We start from the raw sequence: 16494 nt of genomic DNA on the forward strand, positions 1-16494 counted from the left end.
ATAGAACGTGAAAGTTTGTGAACAGGGCATTACCTGGATCGAGAAATAATACAGAAAAACGAAATTTCCATGTAAGCCGACGTCCAGCTAGGCCTAAAATTCGTCAAACCGAAAAACAACTTGTGAGCAAGAACGATTATCTTGTTATCTTTCTTAGTAGAAAGTTATTTTAACGTGATTTTTTTTTGTTCGACAAATTTTGGTTTTTGGGTGGATATCGGCTCATAGAGAAATTTCGTTTTTCTATTTTACATCCTCGATCAAGATAATGTAATGTTCTCAGGCTTTCTCATTATATCACCACGGGCACTAGCGTCACATTCAAACTCTCTTTCAGCTGTTTCAGAATTTTGCGATGAGTAGTTTATTTACGCAAGCCAAAAAACAATGTTTTTTTATATATATATATCGGACGCTTTATACTTTGTTTTCATTGCTGTAATTTTGTATAGATTTTATATTTGTGTAATGCGTGTTTTAGGTGGTTATTCTTTTTATTTCGATACCCTTCTGTGGTGATTAAAAATGGTGGTTACGTTCTTACGTCCTTAGAACCCTAATAAAAGAAATGTTCTAGTTGTGTCAAGTCAGTGTTTTTATTTTAATTATGACGTCTCCCGGCTTTCGCAGTATTTTGCGTTCTTATAATTGCAACCCCTCTCCAAAAAAAAAAAAAAAAAGTCTTCTTTGAGATAATTAAATAAAGAATTAGTTAAATGAAGTAACCGATTTTTAATGAGTCGTGGCTTGCTGGACTGCGGACCGCAAGTTCGTCTGCTTCTTTTGCAGCTGTTGTGGTGACGTCAGAACGCCGAGCTCTGATTGACTCTGAGGCCGTGTTCCAAAATTTGCTAGATCTTACTCCAGCGAAAGGGTTTTGTACCTTGGCGTTCAAAAACCTACCCGCGTCCAGCACTTTTCAATCTGTGTTGTCACGTGACACGACCCGCCGGAGTAACTCGGATCCATTGGGTAAGATTTGGAACACAGCCTGATTGAAGGATAGTGGGTAGACGTCAAGGCAGCTTGCTTTGAGGTCTACCCACTATCCCTCAATCAAAGCCAACGTTACTAAAACACTCAGTTGGGAAACTCGCCGTCGAAACCTGGGCCGCTGGCGTCCACCGAGACCGAGCTAAATGCGACAACAGCGCCACTCTTTATCATTTGTCTGTACTGTGGTCACCTTGAGCTTTTTGAAAGCCTGTTTTTGCGTAAAAACAAACGAAAAAGACTCTTTTTGTATGAAATTTATTGGAGTATAGTACCAAAAGAGGGGCGCGTTATGTTTTTAAAATCTTTAGTTTGCAGGGTTTTGCGGCACAATTAATATTGTTTTTATACAACCATGCCTCAGCAGGCCTTTCAGGTAGCACGTCCCGCCCTAGGTGCATTTTAACTTCGGTAGCTCAACGCGGCGCGTCCGCCGGGGAGACGGGGGTGGCACAAGAGTTCCTCAGGTGGTGGTCTTGCCGCTACGTCCGGCTGGTCGGTGGTCACATCCACTTGCTTTTCGCGCCTCTCGCACAGGTGTGAGAGGCGTGGGGTGGGGTGAAAGGGGGAGGGGGGGGGGGGATATGACGTTAGCCAGCCGAACGCTACGCCTGGCTTACACTGACATTTCTTAGGTAAAGGAGAGAACCCTCCTCGTGTGTGCTGATGAGATGTAAACAGCGGCCATATTTGGTTCGCTAAGTTATGTTTTTTCGTTACCTCCGTCCCTGGATATTTGTAGCGTACATGTTCCTATTGTATACCGGTGTGATTTACGTCTTGCAGTTTACAGTGTCAATAAACTTTTCTTTAAACCCTGTAACCTCTACCGCTGTATCTGTTCTGAAAGCCAAAACGGAAGTCACGTGCAGTTTGTCGAGTGGCCGCTGCGGGAGAAATGGTGTGTTCGTCATTAGCTCGGTGCTCGGAGACAGTTTGGGGCCACTTTTTCAAAGCTGTCTCTATGGGAGTTTCCCAACTGAGTGCTTTAGTAACGTTGATCAAAGCGAATCAGAGCTCGGCGTTCTGACGGCTCCGCAACCCCTGCAAAAGAAGCAGATGAGCTTGCGCTCCGCTGTACCTACTCCTACTGAGGAAAAAATGAAGTAATGATAAAAATAAAACGTAATGACAGGTTCAGACCGTTCAGACAGTGCGACTTACCATCCTGCCTTGCTTATTTTTCACAAGTACAAGAAAGGCACTTTCTAAACTCGCATGCTAATGCTCGTACAATGCTCTTAAGAACTCTGTCCGCAACTTTTCCTAAACCGAAACTAACCTAGGCGGTTTTCAACTCGTCACCACAAGGTCGGTCTAGTCGACATCGACAAGACCGAAAATGGCGCCACCCGTTTCCTCATTTGCGCGTTTTCGTGAAAGACAGGGTAGTTGTTCTCCGAGTTAATTAGGGTGGAATGTAGTCGGTTACTTTTGTCCCTAAATCACGTTATGCCTTATAGGGGTGTTGAAAATTTATTTGTGCGTTGAGGTTTTGGTTTAACTTGATTTAGTGCCGATGTCAAGCGACGGAAAGCCCATCGTTGGTTCCCGAGTGAATCAGGTGATTTGTTCTTTTTGAGTTGTAGGGCAGGCGATGATCACGCTACTTTGAACATTCTTACTCCAGCTAGATGCCGAGGAACTTGATGGAGAGCTGTTTACGTTGTTCAAGGCGAAGCTGGCCGATGTATTCAAGCACGTCGATGTAAGTATCCTGCACAATCAACAATGAAGGGAATATTGTTGCTGGAGATCTAAAGCGTAATTTACCCCACGACTAGGGAATCCCGGAGAAAAGCTCACCGGAGAAAAGCTCACCGGAGATAAGCTCACCGGAGAAAAGCTCACCGCAAAACCGGCGGATGCGGAGAAAAGCTCACCGATTTTTTTTTCTTATTTTTTATGGAGGCTGTTGGATCATGCGTAACATATATCAATTTATTATCACTAAAGTTCGTCAGGTTTGTCAAAAAGAAAATGTCTTTTTTTGTATTATTTGCCAAGCTTATTAAGTATATTTCTCCCAAATTAAAAATGGCGGGCCAGTGTTTTCTTCGGCTTACTCTCTAGGCAACTCAAGCCTAACTGAAAATTTAATGAACTTGAGTGACATGAAAGAGGTCGAAAACTTAAGTCTCCCTAAAACCTAAAAATCAAAACTGTAAACACCGAAAATCCGAAAGTGCATGCGCAACAACGCGGTGCCTGAAATTCTCTTTGAAGTTTTAGTTAACCTTTGAAAACAGGATAAAACAGTCAGTAGGATATTGAGGCTTCTTTCTTCCGCGGACATGCACGTTTTCTAGCCGTTCGTGCTGGTGTTTCGCACGTTGCCTTTGTGTGATAGTGCCCTTCTAAGGTGAGCCACTCATGACTTTCAGAGCTGCACACTGGCACCGTTGTTACTCGTGACCTATATAAGAAATAGTCTTCTGTAAGGTAGCGAATAGGGCGAGTGGGTGAACGTTATGCATGATGAAAACCGCTCAAACGACGACGACCGAGTGAAGACAACAAACACGACAGGACGAAGCTGTTCTCGCAACTAAAGTTTTCTTAGTGAAATTAACAGAAAGAAAACAACGTAGCCGACACTGACTGCATCAACAAATACCTACTTAACTATTAGGCATTACAGAATGTTTGGAGCTGAAACGGTTCACACACCGCTATTCATATTAGCTCACAAAGAACAAACCCCTTTATTTGACAGAGCTACCGACGGCGCACCCTCAGTTGTCAATAAACTGTTGTCTGTTTTACCGATGTACAATGTTCTGATATCATTTTTGCGGCTTCATTAATACACAAAATGGGTGATTACTAATTTCTGAGGAATTAGCAAATATGCCCAATGACCTTCAAGAATATTACAAGAAAGAGGACATAGTTAAAAAAAAAAATCGGTGAGCTTTTCTCCGCATCTGCCGGTTTTGCGGTGAGCTTTTCTCCGGTTAGCTTATCTCCGGTGAGCTTTTCTCCGGTGAGCTTTTCTCCGGTGAGCTTTTGTATAGGGGTATTGAGCAAAACGTTTTCGGACCATCATTTTCCTACAATACCATGGAGGGCATGCTGATAAACATTGTATTTTTATCGTACTGCTAATCATCCAAAAACAGCAACAAAAACTCAGGTTAGTTACGCTAATAGGCAGTGTGATGACACTTAGGTTATATTAGGATACCACATGGACACTTCTCGTTTGGTCTCTAGCATTCGTCTATGATTTTCACACAGTCTTCGCCTTTTTTCACATTTCAGGGCAGCTTCTACCCGACCTATGAGCCGGAAATAAAAGCCATCCTGAAGGCCCTGCTGTATGGAGTGAGTTGGCAGGTTTTAGTACCTCTTGCGGGTAAAGCAATAAGCCACATGCCAGAGATGTTTTTCTACGGCTGCTTGAACAAGCGAAGCAAAGAATTGAAGCTATACTCCGTTTCAGCATAACTTGGCAAAGAGCAAAATCTACAGCCCTATGTAGATTTCGCAATCTTCACCAGGATACATTGTCATGTGCCTTTCTACATAGCTCTGCTTACTGCTTGGCTCATGGGGGCCTTAGCCGTTACCCCGTGTCAGGTTATGCTGAAGCAAAGTATAGCTGGATACATACCTTCAAGGGACCATAAAATGGTTTGCAGGCATATTGGCAAACTGGCATCGGGGTACTTTTATACAAAATGTCTTAAAGGGATGCTGAACCGAACTCTGGATGCCCCAAAACACACTTCAAAAGCGTGCAATGGGATGCTACAAACACCAAAACATCACTCATACAGCGATATCTCGAACAGATGACCATATTTTTCAAAAAAAGAGGCGCATTCGGCAGGAATGATGACGTCATGTTTCTCCGAGAAGGAGAGGAAACGGCCTTGCGTTTTCTCCGCCTCGCGGCCTTGAGGGAGCGAAGCGAAGAGAGGAGGAAACTAGGTATCTTGACGTCACGCGCCTCGTCGGCCTGGTTCGATCTCAACATCTTTTTCTAAAAATGCGGCCGTCCATTCGACATATCGCCTTACGAGTAGTGTTGTAGGGATTGTAGCGTCCCGCCTACATCTCCAGCATTGTTTTTTTTTAATCCAAATTTCAGCTCACCGTCCCTTTAAATTAAAAAAAAAATACAGGTTTTTTTTTATTGAAAAAGTAAACTATGCATCACCGAACGCGCACTAGCGAGTTTTAGTATTTCGTATATGTGCAAATGCAAGCACTGGGCGTTTGTGTTAGCGTTGCTTGTTCCCCAGTGTGCGCGCGGAGTTTCAAACGGCGTCTTAAATTGGCGAATGGCGACGACGCGCATGCGCAGGCTAGACGCAATACTAAAGCTCTCTGTTTACCACCCAAATGTAGCGCTAGAGGCCTGCACCAGATGCCACAGTTTCAGCACTAACCATTATCTTATTCAAAAGTTCTAAGGGATTTTCTAGCATTTTTAATGGGAAAATGGCAGCCATCAGAGCTCTTGAATACATGGAGCTCTATGGTGCCAGCTACCAAAGAATGGGCAAAAATGGGCCCCATTTTCCGATTGAAAATTTGAGAAAATCACTTTTAACTTTTGAATAACGGTTAGTGTTGAAACTTTGGCATCTGTGTCGGACCTCTAGAGAATAAGCATTCGGCAAAGTGTAGCTTATTTTTACGATAAAAAAAAATTAAAAATTTTTTTTGGGGTGGCATTTTGTACTTACTTAATAATGCTTCTGCAAAAGTGTTTGGTCTGGGACTAGAAAACAACATATCAGAGGTGCACTACAATCAAACTGATGACAAATGGCAGTATTGGTTGTGTTCCCAGCTCAGCCTACTGCATTTGTAAGTAAGAAAAGCTATGTTCGAACTTAAGTGGTGCCATGCATGCATTTTTCTTTTTCTGATTTTGCGTATTGTGGTAGTCTTCCAACTGTACTAAGTTACACACTGTGTTTGCTGCATACAGTGCAACTTGCAAGAAATGCATACTTTTTGGTATTGTCGCCACAAGTGCATCTACGTTACAGTCTCATAATTGCTATTGTGCCAGCTGGGGTTTGGATTTGTTTGATTTTTTCTGCTTGAACTTGCTGGTGCAGCTCGGAAAATTGATCGGCACATTGATATGGGCTGGGTGAAGTAACTAGGGTAATCAGCGAAAACACAAGAAAGTGCATTGTTTATGGTTTCTCACATGAAGGATATTTTGGCTTCATTACTAACAAAGACATCTGTCCAGATGATGTTGTCACGAGAGATGTACTTATTGCAGACAGTTAAAACTTTGCTTCAGTGCCAATTTCCCAAAGAATCCCACACTACCATAGTCTTGAAAAAGGCACTTTAATAGATGTCCCCCAATAGCTTCAGTCAGAGTCACGCATATGACAGGTATGGCACACTGGAGTCGAGCGTTTGTCATCCTAGCTGAGATTATACTGCCCTCTTGGCTACACTATCGCTTTGTGGTGCTTGTTTTCTGTCTCTAATCAGGCCCCCCCCCCCCCTCCCCAGAGTATGGCAGTGAAGTCTCCAAATATGAAACAAAGCAAAGAACTGTGCTGTAGTGCTGAGAGTAAATTCTTCACATTCATAAAGCACAGAATGTGTATGAATTCTTGTTTGCTTGCACTACCGTAGAACACAGTGGGAGTGCCACTTCGTTCCTGCGCCACTTAACATTTCCCAAACTTGGGAATTCTGCAAATTTTACGTTAAGTGGCTGAATTAATTTATTTTCACGTTAAGGGCCCGTTAAGGAAAAGAAAAAAAAACAGGCTAAATAATACATCTAGGTCAAGCTCGTTAATCATAAATAATGGAAACAAAATACTAATAACAAGAAAAATGAATCACTAAGCTTGATAGAAATACTGCTGGGTCTACGATTGTGACGATGGAGGGTGGTAGGCTGTTCCGCTCGCAGATGGCTTGAGAAAGGAAAGACTGATTGAATGCGTTTGTGGAACCGGAAATATGTTTGATTGTGCAAGAGTTGTTACGGCGAGAAGATGTTCTGTCAGGAGGGGATAGCAAAGAGTTCTTGAGGTCGGGCCAATGATAGTAGACTTTAGGAAGTGGACAGAGGTGGGAGGGTTTTCTGCGCAACTGCAAAGAAGACAGGGTTAGTTGACTTTTTAACACCAATACACTCACAGAAAAGTCGCAGGTGGGCAAGATGAAACGAGCGGCCCGGTTTCGTACTGCCTCCAGGTGGTTTATGAGGCAGGCCTGATGGGGACTCCACATGGAAGCTTCATATTCTAATTTTGGTTTAATGAATGTGTCGTACGCCGTTTTGCGGACAAGTTGAGGAGCACTGCGCAGGTTACGTCGAATGAAGCCTAGAGTTCTCAGTGAGTCAGCATGTATGGCTTCAATGTGATTATTCCATGAGAGGTCCGATGGTAGTCTTACACCAAGATATTTATATGTTGAAATGGTTTCCATTAGGTCAAAGTTGAGGAAGTACTGATGGTATAAGATAATTTCTTTCTGTTGAAGCGAATTAATTTACATTTGGATTTGTAAATTCGACCTGGCAAGTGCCCATGTCTAGATTAACACAGTTTTCAGTGGAAATGGGGTAAGCATTCCCCCCGCCCCTCTTATTTCGCGGTAGTTCCTGCAAAAGAAAGACATCAATTTCAACTACACTTCTTCTTCTGTGAACTAACGGTGACTGTATGTGATGTAGCCAGTGCCATTCAAAATGCCACCAGTAAAGGCAGGGTTATCTTGTGGCGAAAATCTACCACTTTCCGAACTCCTGGTTTGAGAACTTTTTGATATGAAGCTGCGTGAGCATAGCATGAGAGGCTGCAAACATCCCTCTAAGTGGTGGCGCTAGATTCTTTTGGCTTAATTGAGCTACTGTGGCCTAAATTGAGCTCCTAAAACATTGATTTTGTGCCCATTGTGGCTTATCTTTTTCCCAACTAGTTTGAAGAAGCTTATCTACTCCTCTTACTGGCGCCTTTCCTTTCCTTGAGCTTCCTATCCAGAAAACCTCATTCCAGGTCTACGACAGGGGGCACCAGCTCTTCCGAAAGAGGTGGATTGCTTCAGTATGAGCACTCTGGAGGTGGAAAAGAAGAAATGCTACAGTGGTTTCATAGGACCTCAAATCTAGCAACACAGGAAAGCTTATGCAGCCACAGGTTACTTTGCAGCACTGAATGTGTCTTCAGAATACCAAAATGCAGTTTTCTATTGCAAGCAATCCTTTTTAGGGTCTTTTCAGCTGTCGGGCATGTATAAATTCCAAGGGTGTATATTAACAAAAGCATGATCTCCACCTGTGGCCAGGTGCAGTTCCGAATTCTTTGGAAAAAATGTAACAATCTTTGCCTCTTTCTTGAATCGCTTTCAGGTTCACGGCGGAATTTAGGGTAATGGAAGGTTTCTCATAAAAGTGAACTCTACCATCTTAACTGGGAAGCCCTTCTTGTGCTTGTTTGCTAATCAATTCTGTTGCACCATGCTTGGGCAGAGCTTTGCTGCCATGAGACACTTGATATTCAATTGCTTAAAAAATTACAGGCTCAAAAGCTTTTGCACCTCTTGTTGAGAGTTAAAGTGCTGCTGAAGTGCCAATTTGATCTAGGTAATGCTTTATGGTAAGTTTACAAATTAGACTTTCTATTTACAGCACCTATCCTTTTGCCAGGTGCTCTCGTAACATTAATGAAACGGTACACAAAATTACAAAGACAAGCGAAAGGAGTACACGGGACAAGTGCTGAACTGACAAGTGAAAATTTACTGCAAAAACGAAGCTCGGCAACAACCACTATTGCCAAAAAAAAAAAGCATTCACAGAAACTAAAAAATAGACACGAGACAAAGAATTTCTTCTGCTTGTCTTTGTGTTTTCATGCACCGTTTCATTAACATTAGTCACTAAGCAACTTGCCCACATTGCCAAGTTCTGCTCTCGTAAATTGAACTGAAGAGGGAGAAAAAAAATTGTGTAAACGCTCCTCAGATTAATTTCGAACTTTCGGAGACTGAGCAACATGTGTCCTGCATGTCCGTGCGTGCAGTTCACGGTGTGGGACTGCGGATCTACGGTGGGACAGCGCCTCCTGGGCCTGGAGTACTTTGCCGGGCGGGGCACCGTGAAACGGGCCTCTCGGGCCCAGATCCTGGCACTGGTCTCTCTTGGCACGCTGCTGCCCTGGCTCCGGGAGCGCTGTCTGGGAGTTGGCCTGCGGCGGCTCTCATACCACCGGCGCTGTCAGGTAAGCCAGCAGTTTATCCTCCCTACTGGTGGTTCCTGCAGATTTTTTTGTGTGGGGGGCTCTCGCATCCTGTTCTCCCGGTACAGATTTGCCACTTGGGTATCAATGCCAGCTTGCACATAGGTATGTTCATGTTGAGTTTTTAGGGGAAGTCTTCACAGGACATTTTCCTCTTCATACTAATGCATTAGCTAACCTGAACCTGCCTGCTAAAAACAGTGTCTTAGCTAAGACTATGTGAAAAAAAGCCTGCCAAACCTAGGGCACGGGAGCGCTTGAAGTTTAACTTTGCGTGCCATTCCGCTTATATTCTAGCTTTGGCAGTGCTTTCTTTCATGCAGTCCTAGTTAAGACTTTTTCTAGGAGGCCGGCCCTGATGCTATAAGTTGAGTGCATTTCTGGGCTTCAAGGTGACCTTTGTATACACCAACTCATGTTTACAAACAAACCAAAGTGCCCCTAGCGGACGCCACCGGCGCCGCACATGCACGATGGAGTGTGGGCAACAAGCTCGCAGTCGCCCATAAACAAACCATTGAAATGCGATGTTGTCGGCGTCGCTGTGAGTCCCTCTGCCCTTTTTCGCATTCAAATTGTTGATTCTACGTCTTCCTGGCAATGCCTTACTACTTGAGTGGCCTCAGCGAAATTACCGAGGCTCGTTACATCACAAAACTTCCCGTGAATAATGCCACATGCGGCAATTCATTCCGCGTGGACGCCGCAGAATGTACGCTAAAGCCTGATTCGCGTGATGAGATTTCGCTCGCAATTTTCAGTCGCAGCATTGCTCAGGCTGCAGAAGCGTGAACCGTAACTGAGATGGTCGACGTCGATACTGAAAATCGCAAGCAGGATCGGACCAAGTAAATCAGGCATAACGAGTCGGTGATGGCCACTGGTAACAATGATCAACATTTCCTTGTATCTACTGTTTACATTGAGCCTGCTTACCATCCTTCAAACTTAAGTCTTTTGAGGTGTGCACTTACTTTTTATCTCAAGTACCGGGCCAACATTTGGTCTACGGGCCGGTGTCGTCTAAAGGAGCAGACGACAAGCAGAAGCGTTTGAAAGAGCAGGCGACAGTTTGAACGATCAGGTGGCCGTTCGAACTTGAAGACGCACTGAATGTAGTCCGCAGGTGGTTCGTACAACTTGACGGTTTTCTTGTGCTCATGTTGGAACAAAACAAATGAATCTGATGACCACAAGTATCCGGGAATTCAACTCAAAGTGCTTCCCGCCCAAGCAATCATGGTCCGACGGCGTCTGGTTTTCGATTTTCAAAGCAGATATCTACGTTCTCGGACGAACCGAGCACATGGAAACTGATCTTCAAACCTTTCTCGACTCTTTTGGTACAGCCCCAGTCGCGGCATTTTGACGAGAAGGAAGGTTTTTGTCAGGTTCCTTTCAAAACAACGCAGGAATACACGTCTCCCATGGGGACTTCCGCCCACAGCCCCAGATTGGAAGTGCGCCCGACGCGCCATCACTGCGCCGTAAGGTAACAGAGATGAGTTTGTGTATAGAGTTGGAAAGCCTGTCCCACCAGACATTTTTTTTTGCTTGGTTTCAACTTGTGGCACCAGCCAGGGTACATTCCTTAACATGGGAAGACTAGGGAAAATGTTTTTGGGTGTCCTGGGCAGGATATTGGTTTCTTTATAATGTTGACAAACAACTTTACTTGCTTATTATGGCGGCGAGCCGAAATTCCAGTACCACGTGGGAATATGGTGCCTGCTTACCATTTCAGTACTATTTTATAAGCACTACTTATACTCCTATTAGCCAGGGCTTAAATGAAAGGAAAGATGTAAGATGTTTGAGCAATGCGGAGCACACACAGTGCAAAGGGTGTTTTTTAATATTGATGTTCTTCATTGCCTTGTGAGCTTAATATACTGCATCATTTTTTCTAGAATCTTTTTATGCAAATGTTTCTTTGCAAAATAAAGCTATTGAAAGCTGATGGTGACCAATTAGACTAGACCTGAGAATCTCAGAAAGAAAAACTGAAAGGCCATGGCCCACTTTTTCGTTCTCTTTCACAGCATGCGCAAAGCATTCTGGGAAGCAGGAGATGAGCTGCTAATCGTTTTCTGTTGCATGCTCAAAAAATTATTAAAGGTAACATTTATATAATATGACAAACGGTTAAATTAGCTAGACACAGTAATGTTAATACTGCCAATAATAAAAATAAAAACACAAGGAATTTCGGAAATAATACGGTGCCTTTCAGTCGTGTGCATTGTTTGTGTTGTCTGCTTTCTCTGATTCGTGGATCACTTTGTTGGGCATTTCGGTTTGGCATAGCTTCCAGCACATTTTACTTGTGACTTTCCCTTAATAATTTAATGAGACAATGTGCATCAGCCATTACACTAATCAAACAAAGCTGGGTGGCAGGTTGCATAATTTCTGGATAGGGCTCACAAACATGGCAGTGCCTCATTTGTCTTGGCTCACTGTTCAACATTAATTTAAGAAAGGTATGAAAGTCTGTACATGTCCGTCCTTCTCCCTCCTTTGTGTCTAGCTTCCCTATCGTTTGTAAATATCTCAAGACGCTCATCAAAATTTGTATCCTCATTTTTTACAAAAACGAAGCTATGCTTTGAAGTTTTTTAAAGCAAAACCATTGCTAGAATGCCTTTTTGAAGAAAAGATTAGATTGCTAGCTGCAGGCACCACTTTTTACAGCTAATTTTTTCTGACCATCTGAGCCACGCCATAGACACACCTAGTGTGTCTAGCCAGCGGCGGTTTGCCTAATCTGAAAAGCAGGTTTCCCACTCTAACAGTGCTAGTGGCATCTGATGAAGCTTTCCTTGACCGCATTGTTTTGTAGGTGGAGCGCGGACTGGGTCACCTGGAAACAGCCGTGAGGGTGGCCTCCGTGGCCAACTTCGTGCTTTTCCTGCTTCGAGGAACATACTGCTCTCTGTCTGCCAGGCTCACGGGGGTCATCAGCGGTCATGCACAGCGACCAATGATCCGCGAGGTTGGTCCTTCCCACTGTGCCCCGTTTTTCTAAATTAGATTTACGTTATTGGTTTCTGAATTGCACTACTGGCAGAACAGGGAACTTTAGAATTACCTTTCGCTCTTGTTAACATGTTCACCATTGGTCCGACACACCCATTTCCTCATAAATCAGGCCTTAGGTACACTGACTTATATCCCCTTTTCAATATGATCCTGTCTGGGGATAAAGCAAGGTAAAACTATTGAGAAGTCAATCAACACTGGTCTTTCTAACAATGAAATGGTAGAGTTTCTTCACATTGTGGCCCCTTTTTGGAAACACAGAGCAGGTCGCATTTACAAAAGTTGATCACACAGAAGATTTTGTGGTGGAAGGCAGAAAGGAATAAATGCTGGACTAGCATTTTTCATTTGTTCAAGAATAGGATGACATTTATAATTTGTTTTGAAAACTCTTTACAACTACTAGGTAATGATAAATTCCACGCATCGTTTTTGAGTGCTCGCATAAACTCAGTGAACCGGACAATTTGTGAGGGGCTGCAGTGACTTAAATTCACCAGTGAGGGTCATTTTCTCTTTTGGGAGTGGTTCAGGTGCAGGGATGAGGCCCTTCTTTTCAATCGCTGTCCTGTCTTCCCATCGCTCCTATTATATTTTTGGCCAAAAGCACACACAAATACAAGAGCTTTGTAGGAGAGAGTAACTAAGGTTATCTGTGGTACCATGAATCGACATTGGTCGTCTCTGGCTAGTTATTTCGGGGCAGTTCCGTGAGAGAGGCCTTGCTTTGTGAAGCCAGTACTGCCCCTAATCTACTCGATTTCGAGGGAACTATCTGTCCTATTTTCCCAGGGGAGGATACATTCTTCAGAAAATGGACTTCTGGTGCACTCAAAAATAACCCATGAAATTTTTAATTAGACAGTGTTCAGGACAATGGCTATGATAATGATGTGTATGTGTAGAAAAGAGTGATTATATGCTACGATACAATTTTAAAAGAGTGCTGTGATACAAATCTTTCATGGCTTTGTAGTTAAACCAACCTCTTGGTATTGAGGAGTTTCAGCGAATATAGGGGGCGCTCCGATCGATCCAACATGGCGGACAAGAGGGGGATAGATTTGCGACGCCCGTAGACCGGTAGCGTATAAATAAAACAAAGCGTGTAGTTCTCTGTTTGTTGCCGTGTGCGAGACGATCATCGTTTCAACCAAGACCTACCGTGATGCTACAGATGAAGTCTTCAAGCCAGTTGAAGGCAAGAAGTCTTGCCAGAGTCAAGATATGTGTGCAAGTGTTCGACGTGAGCTCTCACTTCTGGTGCAGCTGTCATAAAGTTGAACCGAATGTACGCGGGTCCAAAGAAAGGTACATATCAACATTGTTCGCGCGTTGAAACTATGACGCATACTTTATCTAACACTAAACTTATCGGTCTGCGGCTACAAACATTTTCGTTGACGTTGCTTAGATGATGTAACCATTCAGGCCTCGCATTAAAAGGTGTCGCGAACTCTTCGGTTGTTCTAGTTAATTGAGCAAAAAAGCGGTTGGATAGAAAGTATGACAACTGCAGCATACAAGGGACGATTGAGGTCTTTATCCTGCGTATCGAAACATCGGTATCCTTGGTGTTATCTTACGATCAGCTGGTCGCCGGTCGTCCTGTTTTTACGCGTAATGTAAACAATCCCCGGAAGTGCCAATCTCATTTCTATGTGCTTTTGCACCCCTACAAGCCTCGTTTTGGCTCTTGTGGAAAGCTTTATTGTAATAGCAATAGTCTCATCGGTCATTCGAGTTGTGTGTGCCACGGTGATATCTGCTGACAAACAAGTCTGTATTAAATGCAAGAAGGAGAACGAAGGTAAAGCTTTTTTAACTGTTTTATTTTTACAGAACAGGGCAAAGCTTCTAAAACAAGACCAAAGTAAGCTGATATTTGAGTGTGCTCAAGAATGAATGCCAAAGGTGCTTATGCTAAGTGGTAGATGTATGCAGTTGATTTTCTGTTTGCCTCTGCATTGTAAATTGGAAGATATGTATCAGCAGAAGACACATGTCCTTTTGGAAATGTCTTTTATTGGGGCAAAAATAGGTTTTCATACACAACCGAAGAGTCGCAACACCATTTAATGCGAGGCCTGAATGGTTACATCATCTAAGCAACGTCAACGAAAATGTTTGTAGCCGCAGACCGATAAATTTAGGTTTAGATAAGTATGCGTCATAGTTTCAGCCTCAAACACGCAACATTGTTGATATGCACCTTTCTTGATGACAACTGCACCAACGTGAGAGAGCCCACGTCGTCGAACACTTGCACACATATCTTGACTATGGTATAACAAGATTTCTTGCTTGAAGTGAAGATCATCTCGCTACGACTAGCTACGACCACCCACCACAGCGATGCAGGCGTCGAAGGGGCGCAACGCAGTCAGTCGCCGTCACCCGACGCAGCTCATTTGGCATTCACAGCTTTCCGCCCAGGTGCTTCGTTTGTACTTGGCACCGAGTGTTATTTTCTGTGCTTGTGTGTGCTCCGCGGCTAGATATGGGCCTCAAAAGCAGTTCTTCAGGCTCAATAGCGTTCACCGAAGAACTTCTGAAGAAAATGCCACCCAGGAAAAAAAGCACGAAGACACAATGCACCAGCTTGGCGGACTATGCACTGGGCGCGGAAATCGGGCCCTGCGGATTATACAACAAATGCAAACTATCTAAACAAAACAGAAACATTTTTAGGCTCAAACTGATTACTGCGGACTATACGCCTGGACACTGGTGCCTGTTATTATGCATTGTATATTCACTGCTGTTTTTTGTGGCTTGAGACTGCCTTCCTTTAATGATGCAGAGGGGTCCACTGAACCTTGAAATAAAGATATTTGAGCACATCTAGATGCAATGCCCCTTGAAGCCAGATGGTCAGGGAAAAGGTGTGCCATTATCTAATTTGCCAACAGCACACCAATGGTCACAATCAAAACTCACAGAGTCAATGGGCAGTTTTTCACCACAACATTTATTGCCGTGTAATCACCAATTTGGTCCATTAAAAACCTTGAGGCTGTAGCCTATAGCACATCTATTCTGGATCTGCAAAGCTTATGCTGTAGACATGCATCATCACATGAGCATGTTTCTTATCAATCTTAAACGTAAAACGCTAGTTATGCAACGAAATTCCCATATCATCACATTTTTAGCAAATTGAATGGTCCCACCTGTCACACTGTTAGCTTTGGAAGTAAACCAATTCACAATACCACCAGTGGCAAACATCGTGCCAAGCATTAGTGCCGCATGTAGCACAAAAATGTCCTAACTAGGGAAGCAAACTTAATCGATCGTGTTGATTAAAGCACTGAAGTACGGGAGAAATTATCAATCAGAAGGTCACTCGAAAGGGAAGTCTTCTTGCTGAACGAATATGACTTTTTATTGGGCGTTCTGCAATGTAAGGCCGAAGACATTCACTCCGTGATCGGTACAGAAGCATTTGCTTAGCAGTCGGTCGTGCGTGCTAAAAACAGCAAAAACAAAGGTGGATTAGAAACGTGATAGATTCGCCTTTGCACAGAGTACTTACACTCAAAATCGTGTCAACATAAAGCGACTATGGCCCACCTTGCTAGCACCAATCTTAAAATTTATCCGTGTAGTCGTCGCAGCCGTGCACCAACCGAAAGCGTTGCCGCAAGCCCTTCCGCCGTCAACTTTGAATCGCTGTTGAGTCTGAAGAACTGCTCTATGAGGTCCATATCCAGCCACTGAGCACATACACAAGCACAGGAAATAATACTCGGTTCCAAGTACAAGCGAAGAACCCGGGGCGGAAAGCCCTGAATGCCGAACGATCTGCGTCGGGCGACGGCGGCTGACTGCGTAGTACACAGGTTGCGCTCCTTCGACGCCTGCATCGCTGCGGCGAGTGGTCGTAGCTGGTCGTAGCAGATCGTGTCACCTCTGTTGCTCGTACCGAAACACTAGAGCCGCGTAATATTCTTGCTGCCGAAGTTTATAAGCCTACGTTCGCGGCCAACGCATATACACAAAGCCACCGCCCAGCGAACCTATCCCCCTCGTTCTCTTTCGGCGACCGGCCGCCAGGGCAATGACACCGTCGCTGAAACTCCTCAATACTGTAGTAACTGATACTAAGAAAGCAGTACAGACAAAATTTTGCATCTTGAATCATGTATAAATAAATTAATAAATTGTCATCTTCTTCTACTTCTAACCTTTTGTATTGATGTTATGAAACAGTGCC

At 43.8% G+C, this 16494-nt stretch overlaps 1 protein-coding gene across 2 annotated transcripts in view; it reads left to right on the forward strand.

The window, feature by feature from the left end:
- The first annotated feature begins 2312 nt into the window (after nt 1–2312).
- The window catches only part of LOC8036009 (peroxisome biogenesis factor 2), a 41706-nt gene continuing 27524 nt past the window's right edge, over nt 2313–16494 (forward strand). The window contains exons 1-5 of one of the 2 annotated variants that reach the window (XM_029983201.4): nt 2313–2557; nt 2624–2701; nt 4258–4320; nt 9018–9215; nt 12076–12228. In XM_029983201.4, coding sequence (XP_029839061.3) covers nt 2513–2557; nt 2624–2701; nt 4258–4320; nt 9018–9215; nt 12076–12228 — 537 coding nt within the window. In that variant the 5' untranslated portion in view covers nt 2313–2512. The remainder of the gene's footprint in view (nt 2558–2623; nt 2702–4257; nt 4321–9017; nt 9216–12075; nt 12229–16494) is intronic. The other variant, XM_029983202.4, reaches the window with a different exon arrangement.

Source organism: Ixodes scapularis, unplaced genomic scaffold, assembly GCF_016920785.2.
Source record: "Ixodes scapularis isolate PalLabHiFi unplaced genomic scaffold, ASM1692078v2 PGA_scaffold1__304_contigs__length_218370807, whole genome shotgun sequence".
Lineage (NCBI taxonomy): Eukaryota > Metazoa > Arthropoda > Arachnida > Ixodida > Ixodidae > Ixodes > Ixodes scapularis.